At 36.5% G+C, this 25,488-nt stretch overlaps 1 protein-coding gene across 1 annotated transcript in view; it reads right to left on the minus strand.

The window, feature by feature from the left end:
* LOC145270179 (uncharacterized) overlaps positions 1-25,488 on the minus strand; it is a 179,457-nt gene that overhangs the window by 25,605 nt on the left and 128,364 nt on the right. Inside the window, exons 8-9 of the mRNA XM_080125806.1 lie at positions 18,004-19,006; positions 17,835-17,872 (exon numbers count right to left, since the gene is read on the minus strand). Of these exons, the coding sequence (XP_079981932.1) occupies positions 17,835-17,872; positions 18,004-19,006 (1,041 nt within the window). The remainder of the gene's footprint in view (positions 1-17,834; positions 17,873-18,003; positions 19,007-25,488) is intronic.

The raw sequence follows: 25,488 nt of genomic DNA on the forward strand, positions 1-25,488 counted from the left end.
TTAATTTCGTGCTACGTTGTTAATTAAATATTAGGGGTAAAACATTTACTTCTGTGTGAAAAAAAAAAAAAAGTACTCTTTAACTTCCGGTTATAGTTTCCGGAAGTGAATAACTTCCCTTGAGTTTTCTTTCTTTTTACTTTCTTTCTTTAAATAAACTGCAGATTCACAGCGACTCGTTCCTTGCTTTTTTTCTCAGTAAAATAAAACTTTTTCTCAAGCTTCCTCGGTCTAAGACTTTTTCATTACAATTTCCTAAAGCACAATTGAAACGAGTTCATCAGAACACATACCATTAAAATATTTGTAAAACAGGCACAGAGATGGGACAGGGGTTGGAGCTTAGTTGACAAAGTGGGACCTATTAGATTGGAGACTCTTTTTTGGACCCTATCCAAGAGGGAGAGACTAGTGGTAGATGCGCCAGGCCAGACGTAGCAGCAATACTCCATGCATCAGCGAATGGTGGCCTTGTAGGATACTCTCAGATGTGAGTAACTTTCTACCTCGATAGAAGGAACCAATCTTATTTGCAGCAGCCCTTACAATGTCCTCAAGGTATTTGTTCCAGTTCATATTGCCACTGAATGTTAGGTCAAGGAGTTTGAAGGAAGAATTCTCAGGTAGGGTGTTATTTGTCATGGATATCAATAGTTGGAGAGGCGTCTTGTAATTGTTAAAGGAGAGCAGCTTAGTCTTACTAGCATAAAATGTTACCATCCATTTGTGGCCCCATTCCATTATGGTCTGGAGGTCATTTTCTAATGATTCTGCCATTGTCTAAGATTTATGTACATCTGTTCTTCCCTCATGCATATAACAGAGCATTGTATCGTCAGCAGGTATACCCATCTCGGACACAATATTATCAGGGAGGTCGTTTATGAATAGCAGGAATAATAATGGTCTAAGGATCGACCCTGAGTTACTCCTACATTAATGTTATGCTGCTTGGATGAACATCCATTAATGACAACCTGATCGGTCCTATTGTCTAAGAAGGATCTAATTATATTTAGTACTCGTAGCTGCACCACGTAGGTAGGCACACACAATGCTGAGTCAAACACAAAATGGCCCAAATACCCTCATTTCGAGCTTTTTGTGTGACTCAGCATTATTCGTTATGAACCATATATAGATAAGGACAATCCATGGACTCACACCTTTCAGGGAAAAAAAAATTTCAATTCAATGCATCCGTTTTAAAGTTTTATTGGTATATGAATAGCAGGAATAACAATGGTCCAAGGATCGACCCTGAGGCACTCCTGATTTAATGTTATGCTGCTTGGATGAACATCCATCAATGACAACCTAAGTGATCCTATTGTCTAAGAAGGCATACACAACGCTGAGTCAAACACAAAATGGAGTACACTCAACATCAAGTACACTCAACATCGTCTTATCATCAACACTTACCTTGTGAATTCGGAATATGGGAAATTCCCACATGCACAAAACAAAATCACTAATTAAGGGTAAGGATAATAAGTAAACGTTGGATAAAATAATTATTAAGAACTTGTCAGGATTTGAACCTAGAATCTTCTGATCCATTGCACCACAAGTCCTGTCCGTATGTCGAAAGATGTTACTGTGACTGTATACAGACAGTGCTGAATTCCGTTGACATGGGAGGTTACTTTTTTCGACAATTGCATGAAACGGCCCAAAACCCCTTATTTCGGACTTTTTGTGTGATTCACCATTGTTCGTTACGAACCATGTATAGATAAGGACAATCTAGGGACTCACACCTTTCAGGGAAAAAAAGAATTTTTCAATTCAGTGCATCCGTTCAAAAGTTTTATTGGCATATATACACATACACATATGAATAAATATTTGATTTGATTTTTGTTAGCAGCCTTTCATGCCAAACTTTGTCAAAGGCCTTGGATACAGTGGCGGCTAGTGCCTAAGATTAGTGGGGATGCTGTTTTAAAGAAAATACCTATTGTTTTAATATTGTGTAAAAATAAAACAAACATAAAAAACATAATTTATACGTATGCACACGTATAAAAATACAATAACTTAAAGGAATCCTAAATAGATGTAAATATTTTAAATATTTTACTTATTACATTCATTTGAAAGTAAACTTCATTTTTCTTGTTTTAATTTGTGAGAAAAGATTGATAATTTTCTCCTTAACTTCTGAATGACTGCTGAAGAACTTTTTTATCAATTGAAAGCACTGCAAGTTCATTTAGTCTTTCGCAACCCATGGTGTTCCTTAGAAAAGTTTTTATTCTTTTCAGAGTTGAAAAACAACGTTCTACCTCTGATGTAGTCATAGGAATTGTGAAGATAATTTTTATGAGTTTTGTGCATCCATTCAAAATTTTTATTGGCATATATACACACACATAAATAAACATTTAGAATGTTATTGATAGTATAGATTCTTCCATACGATTTGATTTTTGTTAGCAGCCCTTCATGCCAAACTTTGTCAGAGGCCTTGGATATATCAAGAGCTACAGCCCTAGCTTCACCCACCTTATCCTGCGCATGGTATATGCATTCAGAGATGACTGTTAAAATATCTGCAGTAGAACAACATTGCCTGAATCTGTACTGTTTGTCAGAGAGGTTTTTTTTTGTTTTTTTTTACACAGTGATCACCACTTATCAAGGCCCGAAAGCCACTCAGGGATAAGGGTTATTGCAAGTACATTACGTTAGTGTGGAGATTTGATGAAGTGTTTACTTAAGGGGACGGTTCATTAGGAATTTGTTAACATTGGACTTGAAGACATCCAAGTTGTAGTCCGGTGGGAAGCAGGCAGACGGAACAGAGTTCCACAGGCGTGCAGTTCTAAGAAAGAAGCTTTGTTCATGGAATCTGCGTTTTGATTTAGGCACAGATATAGAGTGGTGGAAATTTTTCACAGTGGATTCAGCTAGACGGGTGTTTTTCGTGAAAGATTGGCGAGGGGGGACTAGAGATTGGAGTTCAGACGAGCACCTGCCATGAAAATAACGATAAAACAAGGATAGGCTCACAACGTCTCTTCTGATTAGGTTAGCTTTTGCGAGGTGGTGAACTAGTGCTTGATTAATTAAGGTCTCAGATTTTAGCGAAGAGAGGGAGAAGATTGATAGGGCGATAATTGAGAGGGTCGGTTCTTTCACCAGAATTCTTGTACACTGGTACCACAGAGCCTATCTTCCAGCTACTAGGGAATCAGGATTCAGCAAGGCATTTGTTGTAGAGTTTGGAAAGTATGGGGGCTAGCTCAGCTGAGCATTTCTTAATTAGTATAGCAGGGATGCGATCCATATTGTTTGTCAAAAATCCCAAAAATACATTTTTTAATCATGAAACCCACTCATGATCGAAGTTAAGTTTCCAGAAAAAAATGCATGATTAAACCCAGAACTCTAACTCCTAACATAGAACCCCTCCAACATCAGGGGTCTATGTTCCAACCTTCCAGAGGCTGAACCCCAATTACAGGAGACCAAACCAGACCTATTATTCCTAAGCAAAACTGACATTGAACTGATTATTTCCCTAAATGAGTTCGTGATTAAAGGGTACTTTAACTTAACTTCCAGATCTGACCCCCAAAATCGCCATGGGCACAGAATATATGCCTACATTAAAGATAGCTTTCCATGTGGTAGGGACATTTCCAGAGAAGACCCTAAATTACCCTATATGTGCTTCTGGGTTGCACTTGCTCACACCACTGAATTTATATTTGCCCTCTATCATCCCCACAAGAGTGGAGTTACTATCTTTAAGAGCATATCTGAGAAAATTGATCACATCTTGTCTGCTCATCCTTCGACTAACATTCACATCTTTGGAGACTTCAATGTTCACAATATGGAATGGTTCACCCACTCAAACAAAACAGATGATGAGGAGAGGTTCTGTCAAATTTTTCACGAACCCACCCATGTGCCATACACTGACAGTCAGTACGCAAATCTCCTAGACTTTTTTCTCACAACTTGCCCTGAACTATGTTCATCTTCCGCTCTGTCACCACTGCGATCTTCCGACCACTTGGTTGTATCAGTTAAGATAAAAACGAAATGTATTAAGTCCTCAGATGTACCTCTCCATCGTACGGTATATCGATACTCTATGGCTGACTGAGAAGTTCCATATATTTATATCAGATCTACCTCTGCATTCCATATTTAAAAAATGTGTCCTTTAAAGTATCAAATGTGATGGAATGGTTCACTGCAGGTATAGACCGATTCATACCCTTGAAAAAATTCCAGCAAAAACCTAACAGCCAGCTGTGATTCTCTCCAGAATGTGCTGCTGCCATTGTGCACAGAAATCACTTTTTCCATTGCTTCCAACGTAATAGATGTATGGAAACTAAAGCTGCTTTCAGGACTGCCAGCAACCATTGTAAAAGAGTAATAAAGAACACAAGAGAGTTGTATGCTCAGTTTGTCTGTAGCTAAGCAGTGGTTGGGTTCTCAGTAGTTTTTGGCAAATAACAAACAGGGTCTCGAACAGAAGTGTGTACTCTACCCCAACCATCATCAATGGACCTGAGGTAATGTCATCAACATCAGACAAAGCCAAAATCTTTGCTAAGAACTTTGCAGATAATTCTACCCTATTCGATCAAGGCCACTAGCCCCCATATTTCCTCCTGTGTCTGAAAACATGTTAATGTAAGCCTCTCCCGCCCAGGTCAGCAAATGGCCTCTGACCCTATTGAAAATGAAATGGTCGTGATTGTCTTCTCCCGGGAGATCTTCACATAAATCCTCAGCATCTCAGGTTTCATATCGATTCTGCTGGAAATCAATTAGCTTTGCATGCACGCCAGCAAAGGAAAACAGACTCTGGGAGTTCTAACAATGAAAAAGTTAATTTCGCAAAAATTACAAGTGTTTACATATATACATCGTTCAGTTTGATTACACTGAAAACATCAAGATTCTCCAAAAATCTTATTCTTCGTTCTTTACGATGGCGGTCAGGATGGATGTAGGGGGGAGGTCTGTGTCGTTCTGTGAGCATGTGTTTTTCTCGAGATTTGGCTTCAATCTATCTAATTCGGCCTAAGGTAATAGGGTTGGTTGGGATGATCCGCCCAACCAACCAGAATTCAACACATCAAATGGGGAATACCCAACCCTTTTGCGTGTGTACATTTCAACAGGTCGTCTATAGCCTGCGAATCTGGGATCAAAACTAAATTTCTCTCGCACGTCCCCAAAAGGTCACTCCAGAAGCCCGGACGTCTGAGCAGGTGTTTCCTTAGGCCAGACGAATGCACAATTTCATTCAACATTATTCTGACATTTCCTGCCCTTTTTTAAAACAATAAAATATGTCTGTTTTTACAAATCACAATAAATTTGTCCCTTTTTATAGGTCACCTGCCGCTGTCCGGTATTCAATCAACATTTAACAAACAGTCTCAGCATATTTACCTGGCCTTACTCAGGGTTTTAGGGGATTTTAATCTCACTAATGAGGAGCAGTATCACTCCTCTAGATAGTCACGTCATAATACGCGACTTACAAATATCTGTGCATGATGTTTCCAAGCTAATCAAAAATCTTGATTCCAGCAAAACAACTGGCCCTGATTGCATTCCAATTATAGTGCGTAAAAAGCTTCAACTAGAACTAGCTCCCATACTTAATTAGCTGTTTAAACATTGTCTTAAGGAGAATTGCTTCCCAACACCCTGGAAACCCTCATCAGTATGTCCTGTATTTAAGAATTCAGGTGATAAGTCATCTTCCTCTCAGTATACATCAATAAGTTTCCTGCGTATCATGAGTTAGTTGATAGAATCTATGTTAAATAGAGTAGTCAACCACCTCAGCAAAAATAACCTTCTTTGTGACCTGCAATATGGTTTCTGTTCTGCTAGATCTACAGCAGACGTGCTAACAGTTATATCTCATAGGATTAGCAAATCTCTCGATGGAAGCTTCCTTTCTAGGACAATTGCTCTTGATATAGCAAAGGCCTTTGATACGGTAAAGCTGGAAATGTCTTTTCAATTATTAAATCATTTCTCTCTGATACGTTCATAAGAATAGTGGTTGATGGGCAGAAGCTCACAGTATTAATGCTGGAGTCCCTTAGGGGTCCATCCTGGGCCCAACTCTCTTCCTGATCTACATCAATGATCTCCCAAATTGCAAATCGCTCCCTCAGGTGCTTTGAGTCATTACGACCAATCAGTTTCTCAACTCTTAATTCTCTCTCCAACGACCCAACTTTGACTGACTGTTTTCTCTCTATTCAGTGGCATAAGAGATTCAAGGAAGGTAGGGAGTGAGGAATGATGAGAGGTGTGGGAGGAGTAAGGAAGTCAGGACACCATAGTTGATTGGCCAAATCAAGAATTTCATGGATAAGTACCGTCGTGTGTCTATAGAGACAATAAGTGCACAGTTTGATGTCAGTGTGGGAACTGTACAATAATTATTCGTGAGGAACTGAACACATGGAAGATTTCTGTGAAGTTTCTTCAACAGGTGCTCAGAGAAGATCAGAAAGAAAGACGTTATTATGATAGCAGGGGGATCGTCGAGCTCATCAATTCAGATTTTTCACAATAAATACCCGTCTAGCTGAAACCACTGCCAAAAATTTTCCTCACTCTTTAACTGTGCCAAAATCAAAACGTAGATTCCATGAACCAAGCTTCTTTCTTAGAAGTGCACGCCTGTGGAGCTCTGTTCTGTCTGCCTATTTCCCACCTGACTACAACTTGGATGTCTTCAAGTCCAACATAAACAAGTTTCTCATGAACCACTCCCTTAAGTAAAACACTTTATCAAATATCCAATACTAATGATTACTACGATACTATCCCATTGATTACTGTACACGCCAATAACCCTTATCCCCGAGTGGCTTCTGGGCCTTGATAAGTGGTGACAACCATGTAAAAAAAAAAAAAAGATCTTGCACTCCAGACCTTGCTCCCTCTGACTTTTGGTTATTCCCTAAGCTCAAGGAAAACCTAAGAGGCTGTCGTTATGAGACAACTGAGGAGACGAAAGAGGCTATGGTGAGGGTCATTGACAAACTCATACAAGAGGACTTCCATGGATCCTTCCAGAAGTTGTTTGAATGGTACAAGTGCATTGCAGCCGGAGGAGATTATTTCGAAGGGGACTAAGTTTCATGTATGTATCATCAATAAATGTGTCTATACAAAAAAAGTCTGGAAACTTAAATGAAGGCACCTCATATGTTATGACTGTAACTCTATTCTTAACATAAACTTTTTAAATGAAAACTTTCTAAAAAAAAATGTGCGATTGTCCCAAGAGTTCACTTGCAAAAATCCAGCAAAAAAAAAAAATACGATAAAAAAAATATCCAAATGTTTTTCTCGTCTCTGTATTGAAGTTTTCAAAAAGTTTTGTACATTATTTAATTGGAATTCATTATTGAGATGAGTATTATTTAATTGGAATTCATTATTGAGATGAGATTATTTATTAATTTATTTATTGTGAACCTCATACCCTCATCTTTATTAATTGTTGTTTCATGACTTTTCGCCTAACTATTCCTCTGGCCTTCGTCAGGTAGTAACCGTGACGGGATAGGAACTCCTAATCTCCTAACTGCATTCTCAGCAATTACTGCCATCCATAGTTGTTTGGCCAAGTAAGTCTCGTCTTTGGATAGGATTGAAACCGCGATCTTCAGACAACGTCCATCTGGAACCGTAGAGATTCAATGTCTCTATCCACTGCGCCACGGGCCCTGAAGGGTGATTAAGGTTGGATATTTTGGTTTTATAAATCCATGCTTATTTGTTATTTGATCTTCCATTGTCGGATCCATACCGAATGGTATATATATTATATTAATTGGAATTCATTATTGAGATGAGTATTTTTTATTAATTTATTTATTGCGGACTATTATTCTCATCTTTTAGTTGTTGTTTCATGATGTTTCGGACAACTATTCTTCTGACCTTCGTCAGATGTTTACAACGACGGGATAGGAACTCCGAATCTCCTAACTGCATTCTCAGCAATTACTGCCATCCATCGTTGCTTTTTGTCTTACCATGTCGCGGTTAAGACTGGCTTATAAACACTTGTTGCAAAAACCTTGACATTGAAATAATTTTAATTACACACACACACACACACACACACACACACACACACACACACACAAACGTCACTTAAGCAATTAATGATTTTCTCTGCTAGTCGTAAGATAATTTAATAAGTAATGTTTACTTTTATATATTATTTAATTGGAATTCATTATTGAGATGATATTTATTTATTTATTGCAGACATCTTTCTTAGATGTTGTTTTACAACGTTTCGGCAACTATTCCTCTGGCCTTCGTCAGGTGTTAACCGCGACAGGATAGGAACTACGAATCTTCTAACTGGGAACCCATGGTGACGTGGATAGAGACGTTGAATCTCTACGGTTCCAGGTGAGAATTGTCTGAAGATAACGGTTTCAATCTTACCTAAAAGCCAGCCAGAGGCTTAATTGGCCAAAAACGTGGTGAGACAACAACAACTATGGAAGGCAGTGATTGCTGAGAATGCAGTTAGGAAATTCTGAGTTCCTATCTCGTCGTGGTTAACAACCTGACGAAGGCCAGAGGAATAGTTGGCCGAAACGTCGTGAATCAACATCTAAGAAAGACGAGAATAATAGTCCACAATAAATAAATTAATGAATTTTCATGTTGAGAGTGAACATGTGTTGTTATTTTTTTGGAGGGAAAAGTAAATGGTCATTAAAACATGTATCCGTCATGCCTGTGTGTGTGTGTGTGTGTGTGTGTGTGTGTGTTTGTGTGTGTGTGTTTGTGTGTGTGTTTGTGTATGTGTGTGCTCAATACGTACAAAAATAACAGTTTGAAATAACCTGTTGAAAAGAATTAATCCTTGTTGAATATGGTGCTTTCCATGATGCAAATTTAGATGTATGATGAGTGCGATGTCATGTTGGTGTTTTTACGTCCCACAATTGCCAAAAACGTGGTGAGACAACAACAACTATGGAAGGCAGTAATTGCTGAGAATGCAGTTAGGAGATTCGGAGTTTATTTATTTTATTTATTGCGAACTATTATCCTCGTCTTTACGTTGTTGTTTCACAATGTTTCGGCCAACTATTCCTCTGGCCTTCGTCAGGTGGTAACTGTGACGAGATAGGAACTCTGAATCTCCTAACTGCATTCTCAGCAATTACTGCCATCCATTTTCAAAAGTTAACACAATTTTTTCGAAACCAACGCATATGTATGAGAAAATTCTTATCAAGTTGTCCAGGGTTTTTTCTGGTATATATGATTGCATGTGCAATTTTTGTTTTTTAAAATCAGTCTGTAATTATAAAAATAAAAAACACAGTTATCCCGTAAATATATTTATTAGAAAATTCCCAACATGCCTTTGGTTAAAGTTATTTGTTTCATGTTTGATATTTTAGCTTTATCCTTGCTAACTATACTGCACAACTGCCACAGATTTATCTATTTTATAAAGGGTAGTTATGCAGATGACACCACAATCTCTGGCAATACTTCAAAGGCCAGCAATGACCAAGATCTTTCTGATTGTCTGTCCTGATTTTGATAACATGATGCAATGGGGAAAAAGGTGGCTGGTTAATTTTACTGCATCGAAAACCTTGCTTCTCTCCTTTCATCACAATCGCTCTGACCCCCATCACGCCCCAATTGAAATGAATGGCTCCCGTCTTGAGGATGCTCCATGTCTTGACAAGCTTCTGGGGACTGACCTTCACTCCTGCTCTGAAACGGAACACATGCATCAAATCTGTTGCCAAGATTGCTGGAAAAATCGTTGGATCATTCCACTGCTCCAGAAGGCATTTCACTGCCAATGCAATCCTCTATTAATATAAGAGCCAGACATGCTGTAAAATGGAGTACTGAGCAGGAGCCGCTCGGCACACCCAATCCAGACTTGATAGAGTTCAAAACTGCCTTTGAAATCTAGCAGGCGATGCCCTTTTCATTTCCTTGCAATAGTAGAGATGTTGCGAGCCTGTCTCTGCGCTATCGTTATTTTCATGACAAGTGATCGACTGAACTCTAATCTATGGTTCCCCCTTGCCAAACTTACATAAAATCACTCGACTAGCTACAACCATTATAAACAATCCCCCCCCCCACACTCTCTATCTGTGCCTACATCTAAACGCAAATTCCATGAAAAAAGCTTCTTTCCCAGAACTGCCCGTTTGTGGAACACTGTTCTGCTGGACTGCTTCCTGGTTTAATACAACATAGTAGCCTTCAAATCTAGTGTAAACAAGTTCTTGTTGAGCTGTCCCATACACCATTAACAATGACTACACTACCACCTTACATTCATTAACCCTTATCCTCGAGTGGTTTTCGGGCCTTGATAGGTGTTGACTCCCAAGTAAAAATAAAAAAAAAAGGGTTTGTACAATTATAAAAACATATATGTTGGAGACTTCTTTTCATTCGTTTTTTTTAACCAATTCTAAAACAATTTTGGTACTTGCACAGTTTAATCAAGACATTAAAAAATGAAAATATGGAAAGAAGTTTATATTGTATGCATCCATTATGGAATGAAGTTCTCTGAAAAAAAATTTCACTTAATTTCATGAAGTAGTTTTTTTTTTTACAGCGAATAAAACATCTTTTTTAGTTGTTGTTTCACAACGTTTCGGCCAACTAATCCTCCTGACTTCGTCAGGTGGTAACCTCGACAGGATAGGAACTCTGAATCTCCTAACGGCATCCTCAACAATTACTGCCTTCCATAGTTGTTGTTGTCTCACCACGTCTTGCCCAAGTAAGCTTCTGGCCGGCAACAAAACAGACCTTTGCCCCCAACAAAGACCACACCGAAAAATCCATGGGATTCAAATCAGGCGATGCAAGAGGCCACATCTCCTTACTCCAGAATCTTGGAAAATGATGTTGGCACCAGTCCTGAGTTTTTCTGGCGGTGTGGGATGGTGCTCCATCTTGTTGGAAGGTGAAAGGCTGATCTTTGAAGTGTTTCTTCATCTCTTCAAATGCTGGAACCAAAATATCGTTAATGTAGCAATCTGTGTTGATCTTAACCCCCTGCTCCACAAAAATCAAGGGCAACTTCCAAGATTTGGAGACTGCAGCCCACACCATGAGGGAAAACGGCTTTTGTTGGCAGAAAACGATTCTAATGGAGTCATCAATGTCTGCTGAAGATTTTGCGTGAACTCTGTCGTTCTGATTGTTAACAGTCGCTTCAATTGTGAAGAGTTTTTCATCAGAATAAACGATCTCTCGCTCTGCCGTGCCAGCCTTCAGTTCTCCAAGAAGAAGCTTTGCTCTTTCAAGTCTCTTGTGCTTTTAGGCAGGTGTGAGGTACTGTCTCTTTCTCATCTTGTAGGGGGACAACTGGAGATCGTTTTTTACGATGGTTCTCATCGAGGTCACGCTCACATTCATGTCTTTAGCCATTTGTCTTGCAGATCTCTTCGGATTCCTCCTTACCCTCTCTCGGACAGCTTTAATCACCTTCTTTGTTTGAGCAGTGCGAGGTCTTCCACTCCTAGGACGGTCTTCAGATGTACCAAGTTCCTTAAATCTGTTCACAACATGGTACACGGTGGATTTAGCCACTTTCAAGAGCTTAATAATCTCTGAGTTTGTCCTTCCCGTGCAACGAAGCTGAATTATGGCCTCTCGTTTGCTCATTTTTCTGAAAGTTTAAACAAAATTATTTTAATATTTTTGTTGAAAATAATTAGATCAATAGTTAGACTAAATACTTACTTTATTCGAAAAGAGAAAAAGTGATTTTAACAATATTTAATTTTAAAACTAAAAATGGTCCAAGGACTTTCTGTTCACCCTGTATATATATATATATATATATATATATATATATATGTAGAGCTTTCGAATATAATTTAACTTCTTTTTCAAAACCACAGTTATATAGGAAGTTCCCAATGTGTGTGGATTTTCATGTAAATTCAAATTCCATACGCAAAAATTCACAAACTTTGCAAGACTATGGATTTTTTTCCATTCTGTAAAAAACGCAACTTCCAATCCAACTGAACACTTTTTGTTGATGAACATTTTCAGGAATAAAAAATCATGCAACTTTGTCAAATATAGTATTAGTCATAACTTGTAATGCAACGTATTACTCATTAAAGGAAAGAAAACTTAGAGTAATGCAATAAGAAAAATGTATTACAACCAAACAAGGCACTGATTTAAAATTTAAAATAAAACAAAAGTTTGTAGTCTGGAATATTGACATATGTTATCAATAATATAAATCTCACCTGTCTGTTTAAATGTATATATGTATGTAAGTTTGTATGTATGTGTGTTTAGATGTATGTAAGTTTGTATGTATGTGTTTGTATGTATGTAAGTTTGTATGTATGTGTGTTTACATGTATGTAAGTTTGTATGTATGTGTGTTTACACGTATGTATGAATGTATGTACGTTTGTATGTCTGCCTAAAACTTTCAACAGAGGCGACGGACTTTCATGAGATCAGTATCATTTTGAAGCTCGACCCTTTAAACGACAAATATCGCAAAATTGGCTAAAAGCATTTATACCTTCACCCTCAACTGGGCAGTTTTCTTCAGGGAGGGATCGATTTTTTTCCATGATATTTTCGAAAGTCATTCCCTCTTTTAGATTGACTAGCCTTAATTTAAACCTTTGTCACTTCCAGTTTGGTGATGGATCAACACTTTTTTTTTACATTCTTCTTCCTTTTTTCGTCAACATTTTTGCTAGTCATTCAAACCTTGCATCAATGACATCGCATAAAACACAAAGAGCCTATATTTACATAAAAAATGTATTACAACCAAACAAGGCACTGATTTAACATTTTAAATAAAACAGAAACAGTGGAGCAATCATTTTTATAAAGTCTGGAATCTTCTATATTATAAAAGCGAAAATGTGTGTGTGTGTGCATTTTTTTCTGTATGTATGGCAAAGGCTTCTTTCGGGGGGGGGGGAGCTCGGTTGGGTCACTCCTTAAAACTTTTTATACACTGTCTAAATCATAATATATATGAGTTATGAATGGAGGTCGTGCCTATCTTTTATTTGCCCGACACTATTTTGGGGGTTTTTTCAATCGCCGCATCTTTGTTTCGCTTTTCAGTATAAAAACGCGTATCAGCAGTTCCCCAAAGTGATGGACATTTGGTCAATGTCAGTTTTCACCGTCATATCAGGCAATTGCTTTCATTTGGATACTCCTCTAATAAAGGGGGAGCTGGTTTTCCCCAACACATTGGGGAAATAAAACCAGACAAAGTTGGGTAAAAAGAACCACTCCGCAGTTAAAATTCAGTGCGGAAACATTAAGTGCGTTCCATTCCCTGTGGCGTGATGTTTGACCTCATTAAACATGCACCTTTTGTCACATTACGTTTTTAATCATTTTATTTCATACATTCTCACTTCTCTGCCATTGTAGCATGGCGGGAAGTCATCAGCCTATTAACCTCAAGGGTTCGGGTTCGAGCCTAACTACCTGCCAAAACTTCTTTTTCTTTTACACCTCCAACCACCCGGGCAATGCCGGGTATCCTCCCCCCGCCGCTAGTTTAAATATATTAAAGGCAAAATGTGTGTGTCTGTATGTGTGTGTGTTTGTATGTCTTCCAAAAATTTTAGATACACACAACGGACATTGACAAAATCGATATCGTTAGAAAGATCCATCTCTCGGACAACAAATATCCAAAAATTGGCAAAAAACATTAATTCTTTGACTGTCAACTGGGCCGTTTTTTGCAAGGAGGTATCAGTTTTTGCGTGGACATTTTTGCAAAGTCATTTACGTGTCGCAACCTCAATGTATGTATAAAAGACGTTATTTAGAAAGCCTGTGACATCACAAGTCGTGTGAGATGACTAAAGCGTTTATTTTTTGTTCACATCTTTTTCCTCTTAGCGTTACAAATTCAAGCCTGGCTACTGTGGCTATTTTTTCTTTTTTTTGCTGCTATATTTTTAAGGACTGACTTGTTCAATACCCTTATGATAAAACCTCTCCACACCCGGGCAACACCAGGTACTCCTGCTAGTCTATTATATAAAAGGAAGTCGCCTGTGTGTTTGTATGTCTGCTAAATCCGATACCATTTGAAAGAACAATGTCTCAAATGCATGATATATGAAAATTAAGAAAAAAAAGATTAATTCTGTGGCAATCAACTGAACTATTTTTTGGAAGGGGGAGTAATTTTTTGCCTGACTGTTTTCGCAAGTCACACACACATACTTAACTAAAACTATGTTTAAAAACCTTATTTCATAACGTTATGACGTCATAAGCACTCATGGCTGTATTAGAAAACGCATTTGCTAGTAAATTTTTTCCCTTCTCTTCCTCTTTGGCATTTCAGTTTTGAGCCCAGCTGCAGTGGCTCATTTTTTTTTTTTTTACGATCGCACAGGCACTTGCTGCAATTTATTTTCTCCTCTTTTGCATTTCATGTTCGAGCCCTACTTGGTCGCACATACATATACATATATACATACATATATATATACATACATATATATATACATATATACATACATACATATATACATACATATATATATACATACATATATATATACATATATACATACATATATATATATATACATATATACATACATATATATACATATATATACATATATATATATACATATATATACATACATATATATACATATATATATACATACATATATATATATACATATATACATACATATATATACATACATATATACATATATATACATACATATATATATACATATATACATACATATATATATACATACATATATATATACATATATACATACATATATATACATACATATATATATACATATATACATACATATATATATATATACATACATATATATACATATATACATACACATATATATATACATATATACATACATATATATATATATATACATATATACATACATATATATATATACATATACATATATATATACATACATATATACATACATACATATATATACAGTTGTGCGCAAAAATATTCGACCCCTGTCTAAATTTTCTTGTTTCGTTGCTATTTTGATTGAAAGAAAAGTTGTTTTGATTTATGCATTTATTTATTTTCAGGAATCTTTCTATCAAGCTTGGGATACTGCACAAAATTTTGAAATGTTGTGAAAATAACACTCAAACTGCGAATAATCTAAATACAAAATTTACCCCCAAAAATAATCAACATAAAAACATAACTACATAACAAACACCCACAAAGTTGGTATTTTTTTGATCAGTGTTGCCCTGGATGAATAAAATCTAAACATTAGAAAACATTATTCACGACCAAGTTCTCTCTGATTCTCTCTCCTCTGATCTTGAGCACGTGGTACAATGGTGTAAGGGGCTACTATCAGGGGCAACAACTACTGGGGTACTATGTAGGGATTTGGGCAGCAAGGTGTCGGTTCACGTTACACTTGAACTTCTGCACGTCAGTACTGTTGGGGAAGCAGGGACCTGGAATGGAATTCCAGAGTCTAGCGGTTCTGGGGAAGAAACTATTGGAGTAAAAAGATCTTTTACATCTAGGGATCTCTACAGTGTGGGGGTGGGATTTAGCAGCCTGTCGGGTTTGTCGAGGGTGCTCACGTTGTGGGGGCACAAGTGATTGCAGTTCGTCAGAGCATTCACCACTAAAATACTTGTAGAAAAGGCAGAGGGATGCAACATTTCGTCGATGGGACAGAGGCTGAAGCTTAGATGCCAGTTCAGGGCCTATCAGGTTTGCGACTCTCTTTTGAACCTTGTCAAGGAGCGAGAGACTAGTAGCAGATGCACCAGCCCAGATGTGGCAGCAATACTCCATACATACAAGTAGTTTTTGTTTTACAGTGAAAAAACAATTTGTTATGATACCGAGCAAAAGGCTCGATTCTTAGGAAGAAAAGCTAGTTACTAAAGATGGGGAGGGAGTGTAGGCGCTTTAACTGGAGTTATCTCCCCGTGGCATTTCTAAAATGTAAACAAAAATTTAAAACAAATCCCAAATGTCTGCCTTTAACGCGCTCTCATAAAAACGTGTTTTTCCGCTGTAAAAAAAAACAAAAAACAAAACAAACTACTCGATCAAATTAAGTGAAATGTTTTTTTCAGAGATCTTCATGTCAAAACGGATACGTACAATATAACTTTTTTTTTTTCGATATTTTCATTTTTTAATGTCTTGCTTAAACTGTACAAGTACCTATAAAAAAATACCAAAAAAGTATACCAGCGGTCCATCCTGGGCCCAACTCTTTTCCTGATCTACATTAATGATCTTCCAAATCACATCCTTACATCATTTGTAGACATTTATGCTGACGACACTACCATTTATGGTAGCACATCTAAGACAGTAAACGACCAAGTTCTCTCCAATTCTCTCTCCTCTGATCTTGAGCACGTGGTACAATGGGGAAAGGAGTGGCTGATTACTTTTAATGCATCTAAAACCAAGCTTCTATATTTACATCATCAACGTTCTGATCTCAATTGGCATTAATTGAAATGAATGGCTCTCGTCTTGGTGAGCCCTCATGGTTTGACAAGCTTCTAGGCTTGGCCTTATCTCCTGATCTGAAATGGAACACATACATCAAATCTGTTGCCAAGACCGCTGGAAAATGGTGGGATTCTTCGATCGATCTAGTAGATATTTCACTGATGCAATTCTCTATCTATATAAGAGCCAGGTACGTCCAAGGATGGAGTACTGTTGTCATATATGGGCAGGAGCTGTTAGAAAGGACTTGTCCTGCCTTGATAGAGTTCAAAATAGACTTTGTAGCCTCGTAAGAGATGTCCTTTTCTCTTCCCTGCGACATGTATCTCACAGAAGAGCTGGTGCGAGTTTGTCTCTGCTTTATCCTTATTTTTATTGCAAATGCTTGATTGAGCTTCAATCTATGGTCCCCCTTCGCCAAACTTTCACAAGAAACACTCGTCTAGCTGAAAACATTATCAATAATTGCCCCTACTTCTTTCTTAGAACTGCACTCCTGTGGAATTATATTAGTGGTAAAGATTTTGTAAGGGGTTTGTTTTCATTTGATGAAATAACAGTGTTTCCAGGAGTAATCTTAGATAGGGTTAAAAAAAGAGTTTTTAACCTAATAGTTACTACTTTGTCAATCAAGCTCAAACCTCTGTCCCATCACTGCAATGTTGCATTCCTGTGCCTGTTTTACAAATATTTTAATGGAATGTGCTTTGATGAACTTGTTGCACTTGTGCCCCCTCGACAGACATATCCCTGACAAACCCGCTTAACAAAATCACACCCCTTCACTGTTGATGTCCCTAAATGACAGAAAGCTTTCTACAAAGAACTGCACGCCTGTGGAACTCTGTTCCGTCTGCTTGCTTCCCAAGTGCTTTGATAAGTGGTGACCACCGTGTAAAAAAAAAAAATACATTATTAGTTTCTTCCCTCGAATGGCTAGACTTTGGAATTCCCTTCCTGATTCCCTGACTTTACTGATATGCAGAAGTTTAAATGTAATGTAAACCAACATTTTTTTTTTACACAGTGGTCACCACTTATCAAGGCCCAGAAGCCACTCAGGGATAAGGGTTATTGCAAGTACAGTACGTTAGTGTGGAGATTTGATGAAGTGTTTACTTAAGGGGGCGGTTCATTAGGAATTTGTTAACGTTGGACTTGAAGGCATCCAAGTTGTAGTCAGGTGGGAAGCAGGCAGACGGAACATCTTGTTCATTTTTCCTAGACACAGTTCCAAATAGCAGCCCCTCACGTCCAATTGACGATATACCTTGTAAGAAGTTAATGGGACTAAAAATGAAAAAAAACAAAAAAAACTAAAAATGAAAAAAAACAAAAAAAACTAAAAATGAAAAAAAACAAAAAAAACTAAAAATGAAAAAAAATTGGGGTGCAAATACAGAAGCAACACAAAAAATTCCTATGCTGCATGCATTTTCATGTGTTTATGGAAATTCGAATTGCGTGTAAATTCACATCCACAAATGCTGCAAGAATAAGGCTTTTCGTTGTTGTGTATGCGCATATGTTCCGTAAATGTGCATTTATGTGCAAATGCAGCTCCGCACTCATTGCATGAAAATGGCTTTTCCCCAGTGTGTGTTCGGATATGCGTTTCCAACGTGTATGCACTTGAGAATGCGTAATTGCACACGGCACATGAATAGGGTTTCTCTCCAGTGTGTATCCGAACGTGTTTCCGCAACTTTGAACGTTCCGAGAATGCAGAACCACACACCTCGCAAGAGTAAGGTTTTACACCCGAGTGGATCCGTTTGTGTTTGGATAAACTCGAATTATCCGAGAAAGTCGATCCGCAAAGTCCGCACGAATATGGACGCTCGCCGGTGTGTGTCCGCATGTGTGTCTTTAAGCTCGACGACACCGTAAACGCAGACGAACATACATTGCACACGTACGGACGCTCTCCACTGTGAATTCGCATGTGTTGTTTCAAGCTGAATTTCACGGAAAAAGCCGCGCCACAAATGGTACAAGAAAAAGCTTTCTCTCCTGTGTGTGTAAGTGCATGTTTTTTTAAACTTGAATTCTGCGAGAAGGAAGCTGCACAGACGCCGCAAGAATATGGTCTCTCCCCCGTATGTACGCGTGTATGGTTTGTCAGCGTTGAATTATCTGAGAACGCTGCGTCACACACAGTGCACCGATATGGACGATCTCCGGTATGTTTTCGCATGTGTTTCTTTAGATTGTCGCTTCGGGAAAAAGATCTGTCGCAAACATCGCAGTTAAATGGTTTTTCCGACATGTGTGAACGCATGTGTTTCGTCAGATTGGATTTCGTAGCGAAGGAAGACGCACACTCATCACAGGAAAATGACATTTCTGCTTTTGATCGAGGCATTTTTTTGGGGACAGGACTTCCCTGAAAATAAAAAATAATGAGGTTTTTTTTGTTATTTTCTAAAACATCGGTTACCAGTTATAAACAAAAATAAATACATTCATTTTGAAACTATAAACTGGATAAGTTATGTGAAACCAGAGCAGTCGAATTAGATATCTCCGAGGATTTTTATAAAGTCTTCCATGGAGGTCATCATCCAGGAGTAGTTGGAACCGTAAAACAAGTGCATTGAAGCCGGAGAAGATTACTTTAAAGAGTACTAGAGTTTTATGTGTGTACTATCAATAAAACTGCCCATACGAACAAAGTCTGGAAATTTATTGAAGGCATTTCGTACATTCAGTTTTTAACTGAATAAAAAAGATTTTCCACAAACGTTGCGGTTAAATGGTTTTTCCGACACATGTGATCGCATTTGTATGTCAGATTGGATTCCGTAGCGAACAAAGATGGACGTGTTTCACAGGACAATGACGTTTCTCCAGATGATCAATGCATTTTTGTGTCAAGATTTTTCTGAAAATAAAAAATAATGAGTATTATTACTATTATTAAAAAAAATGAGTATTATTTAAAAAATGAGTATTATTAAAAAAATGAGTATTATTAAAAACATGAGTATTATTAAAAAAGTGAGTATTATTTAAAAAATGAGTATTATTAAAAAAATGCATATTATTAAAAAAAATGAGTATTATTAAAAAAATGAGAATTAAAAAATGAGTATTATTAAAAAATTGAGTATTATTAAATAAATGAGTATTAAAAAAATGTGTATTATTAAAAAAAATGAGTATTATTAAAAAAATGAGTATTATTAAAAACATGAGTATTATTAAAAAAGTGAGTATTATTTAAAAAATGAGTATTATTAAAAAAATGCATATTATTAAAAAAAATGAGTATTATTAAAAAAATGAGAATTAAAAAATGAGTATTATTAAAAAATTGAGTATTATTAAATAAATGAGTATTAAAAAAATGTGTATTATTAAAAAAAAATGAGTATTATTTTAAAAATGAGTATTAAAAAAATGAGTATTATTAAAAAAATGAGTATTATTAAAAAATGAGTGTTATTAAAAAAATGCGTATTATTAAAAAAATGAGTATTATTTAAAAAATGAGTATTATTTAAAAAATGAGCATTATTAAAAAATGAGTATTATTTAAAAAATGAGTATTAAAAAAATGCGTATTATTAAAAAAAATGAGTATTATTTAAAAAATGAGTATTATTTAAAAAATGAGCATTATTAAAAAATGAGTATTATTTAAAAAATGAGCATTATTAAAAAATGAGTATTATTTAAAAAATGAGTATTATTAAAAAATGAGTATTATTAAAAAAATGAGTATTATTAAAAAAATGAGTATTATAAAAAAATAAGTATTATTACTATTATTAAAAAAATATACATACATTCGTTTTTAACCCGACTTCAGATAAGTTTTCATTTTCTTAGCAGTTACTTAAGCTGGGCATGGAACATCCTATCGGATGCCAAACAATCACCTGCTAACTCAGATATTGCAACTGAGAGATCTTTTTAAGATACTGACCATCTTTTTAGGTGTAATTGTTTGAATCTCTCTTGCACTTGGTTCACCAGGTATATTTGCCAGGTAGTTTTTGAAAAGTTTTTGCATAAGTCCAGTTGCTACTATAATTACTGGAACATGTACAATCACATGTGTTTCGTCCGATTGGATTTCTTAGCAAACAAAAATGCACATTTATCACAAGAAAGTGCTTTTTTTGCTTTTGATGGAGGCATTTTTTTGCACAGGACTTTTCTGGAAAAAAACAAAAAAAACAATGATTTTTTTAAAAACATCTTGTTTCCGTGTTGTCGAACTGTTACATGAATGACCCCGGTCTAAGCTGGGTTGACATGCTAGTGTATATATGTGTATAGGTGTATATACATATATGTATGTTCATGAATTAAAATGTGGCACGCGTCTGCGGATGAAATGTCAGAAATTGACAAGCTAAACAGGAATTGTTTCAATATTTCTCACAAATATAAACAAACCTTGTTATTGCTATGAAAAATTTAACAGAAACGAATCTGGTTATGTGGGTGTTTGGAAAAGATTGATAGGAAAAAGTGACAGAAGGAAAAAGATTGCAGTTGGAAATTTGATTGTCAACTGAGTGGACGCCACGATAATTCTCTCTGTCGCTCCCCCACCTCCCTCTCTCTCTATCTACCATAAGCAAGAACAACAGGAGAAATAAAAAAAAAAACGGACTGTTGCTTAAGCCAGAGGCCAATGCATCAGATGTAAGTTTTTACTTGAGCTGTGTTTGTCATTTCCAAATGGATCTTAAAAAACTAGAAGTACAAGACAGGCAACCACTCAAAATATAGAATTACGTTTCTTTCCATCTTTTGTTTTATGAGTTGGTGTCTCACGTATCGCAGACAGAAACTTGTCTCTAGTTTAAAAACATGTGAGCACATAAACAACCATGTGTGTGTGTGTTTATTTGAAATGTAATTTCGACCATGAACTTGTTTAGCCAGTTTTCTCACATTAAATTTGATGCTATCTAACCGGTACTCTAGTCAAATAGAAATATCCAGCTCAGAACTATAAGTCTTAATACATTAAAGTCTAAACACTAAAAGTTGTTATTTTACTTAGATTATTAAATTCAGATATAATAAAAGGTTAATGATAGTTGCCGCCAAAGAGAATTACTTAATAATTTCCTCCATTCTGAACGTGATAAACACGGATGATGATTGTCCTAATTTCTGAAAATAAAAAGCAATGCAATTATTAAACAAAAATAAACGCATTCATTTTTAAACCACACGCGAATTAAGTTAAGTAAAACCAAGGCAGTAGAACTAGATATCTCCAAAGCATTTTATAAAGTCTTTCATTAAGGTCATCTCATAAAAAGCAATTTATTTTTTAACCGCACACAAGTCAAGTCTTTTCATAAAAATCAACTCATATTTGATAAAATCAGAACTTTCTTACATTTTAGGTGCAATTGTTTGAATCTCTTTTGCACTTGGTTCACCGGGTATATTTGCAAGGTAGTTTTTGAAAAAAATTTTTTCATGAGTCCAGTTGCTACTATAATTACTGGACTTCAGTCGAAGTTCTCAGAAATCAAGGGACCCCCCCCTACCTGGGGCTAACACTTGAAGTCTATATGAGATACATAGATATTTGAATGTTCCATTTAAGTTCTTTATTTCTCAAACACTGAGTTAGTAAAGAAATTGAGAACATAATTTTTTCTATCTCCAATGAACCATTCCAGGACAAGAATTTATCTAGTCTGGTGGAGTATCCAGCTTCATGCTATTACTTGAGGTAACATCATTTGAAGAAGGTGCACCGTTCCTCGTAAAAGCTAATATGTGTTAGCAATAGTGAGGCGATCTTATTTGGGCAGCGAATACTATGTGATTTTGAACATTTGGTTAGGGTTTACTTCTATGGAAAAAGTATCCTCATGCCAGATTGTTCTGACAAACCCTTGTACAGAGAGACCTTAGACACTCGAGGACAGTGTCTAGTAGGCATTCAAGTTCTCTCCATTACTGGATCATGTGCAATCACGTGTGTTTCATCAGATTGGATTTCTTAGCGAACAAAGACGCACACTCACCACAAGAAAACAAGATTTTACTTTTGATCGAGGCATTTTTTTTGGACAGGACTTTTCTGAAAATAAAAAGCAATGAGTTTATTGGTCCCTCGACAAAAGGAAGGTGGACCTATAAATGCACTCTTGTTTGTTTGTCTATCCGCACTTTTCTCAATAACTATGCCTTAGAATTTTTGGAAATTTTGCACAAACATTAAACATGATATGGCAAATACCTTCGGCGAGGTAAAGATATATATAGACAGGTACTTCATATCAAATGACAGTCCCAAGAAGTATTAGGGAAAACAGGACTACCAAACATTCAGTCAATATTATTGAAATGTTATCTCTATGTACCACGAGGTAAAAAACCAGGTTCAGAAACTGGCACGGTCTATCCTTCTCTTGAGGGTAGATGAGCCTCTCTGAAGCTGTCTAGTGATGGCGTCACGATAAAAAATACCTTTGATAGCCCTGGCAAAGCATCAAGTATTCAGCTACCGACAAGATTTAAATTACACTACAAACTTGTGTAGTGAGTTCAATCTCAGCTGCGCTGGATGGAAGGATGAGGATATATATATATATATATAAGTAAATTTTTGGTACAGCAGAATGGAAGGAGAAATTTCAGAGGAAACATAATTTAATTTAAATACAAAAAAAAAAAAAACAAGAAATGGGCAGGTGAAATTAAAATTTTTTTCCCTAAGGCCTTATCGTCTGACCCTCTAAGAGGAAACATCAGAATGAACGTTGTCCCATTTATCTAAAATTACCATGGTTGGGTCCTGATGGCCTTCATATTGTTAAAAGGATTTCTTCTGCTACTCAACGATGTTTTCCAGCTACTATGCTTAGAGTAGTTTACACAACTCGAACCTTTTTCTCTTCTTTTCGTAAAGATGTTTTGCCAACCATTCAAAAGAACTCTGTTGTTTATAAATTCGTTTGTCAGTGTGGAGCTGACTACGTTGGCAAAACGTCCCAAAGATTAGAAATGAGAATATCCCAACATATCCCTCGGGATATTCGACTACACCAGGTTTCGAGAGCATCCGGGCACTCCCAGGCTCATGAGTCTGCCATTGGCGATCACCTGTTGAGTATAAATAGGTGTGCCGATCAATATTCCGATGGGTGGTTTTCTGTTTTATACAGTGCTAGGTCGAACTATCATCTCAATATCATTGAGGCGTTAGTTATTAACAACTCTCGACCTAGCCTGTGTAGACAAAAGATTCTTAGACATCAGTTGGAGATATTCATTGATTTAAAACCACCTGAACAGTGAGATTTTTTTTTTTTTTTTTCTCCACTGTTCTTCCAACTGTAACCAAAATTCCCCTCTTCCCTCATTCGTTTTCTTAGTTTTTAATCTATCATTCTGACGTTTCCTCTTAGAGGGTCAGACGATAAGGCCTTAGGGAAAATTTCTTGTTTTTTTGGTATTTAAATATATATATATATATATATATATATATATATATATATATATATAATGTGCTCAAGAAAAGAAGAGCAAACTATATTTTTAGTAATAGATAAATTTATGTGGTCGCAACACTGGACATGCTAATGTTTCGGACAGATGGTTGGTTAAAACCACAAGTCAACTTCTCGGTACATACATCTGCACGGGCTGTAAAAGATTTACGTGCTCGTTTAGTTCCCGATAGTCGAGTACCAGCCTCACCTTCTGTTTATTATGCTGGATAACCGCCATTAACGGGATCAGACACTTAGGGGGGCCCAATTCCTTCTCTGGATAGGGAACTAGCCATCCATTTTTTATCCAAGTATGTATGTATCTTTAATGGAATGTGCTCTGATGAACACATAGCACTTGTGCTCCTCGGCGTATATACGTTCGACTAACACAAGCAGCAAAATCTTACCCCATCTAGATGCTAGAGAGGCTTTCACTCTAATAGTATCAGAATTTAGAATTCTCTCCATTTCCTGCTTCCTTTACTGCACTAATCGGCACAATCATGTTGACACAGGTTCTTGCCAGATCACCGGTTAAGCAACATTGAGCCCTGCCAGTACGAGATGGGTGACCATTTGTGTTACATATAGGTCTTATTAAGAGAGTCTTATTAAAAGAGATTGTTCGTGTTATGAAGAGATTCATATATATATATCATGTTCATACTTAGAAGTGTAGTAGAAGCTCTTGGAGTGAGGAAACAGTGTTCAGACAGTCTTAGTGTTCACATTGTAGATATGAGATGTCGAGACGTGTATGTAAAGACATTTTAAAACACATGATATACAAGACATATAATGACAATTTTCACTTTAGCTTTTAGGTAGAATTACAACACAAAGACGACGTTTATAAAAACACATGATGGGTCTATTTCCATGGACCGGCCGATGGCTTTGCTTTCAGGAATTCAAAGTTTCACATTCTAATGTTTCAAAAGTGACCGTCTCGTTTCTAGACGTTCGACTCCCATTCAGTTTCTCCCTAGTTTCTCTCAAGTTTCTAACTATATCTAGAACTTCCCATTTTCCATGACGTCATACACATGTTAAAACATGTGTCTTCTTTCACGTGTTCTGGAAATGCGTGTCCAAAACTTTTTCCTTTGTTTACAAAAGGAATTTTAACCTATATTCCCAGTAACCTATATTTCCAATATGTTAAAAACATGTTTATTAAATTATCTTATAGTTGCATTCTTCAATTGAATTTTCATAACAGAATTGACAATGCACATTCTTTTCTTGAAACTATTTTATCTCTAAGCTAAACAATGGTTTGTTTTCACATTCCATTCACTAATTCTCTCTCGTAATCTATTTCTAAACCTAAATTACGAGGTTCGAATTTCGTCTATGCTATTTCATTTTCATTTTAATTAAATCTCTCTATTTTTATACTTACATGAAAAGGGGACAGCCCTT

The sequence above is a fragment of the Euprymna scolopes genome, chromosome 46 (genome assembly GCF_053919585.1).
Source record: "Euprymna scolopes isolate OS-2025 chromosome 46, ASM5391958v1, whole genome shotgun sequence".
Taxonomy (NCBI): Eukaryota; Metazoa; Mollusca; class Cephalopoda; order Sepiida; family Sepiolidae; genus Euprymna; species Euprymna scolopes.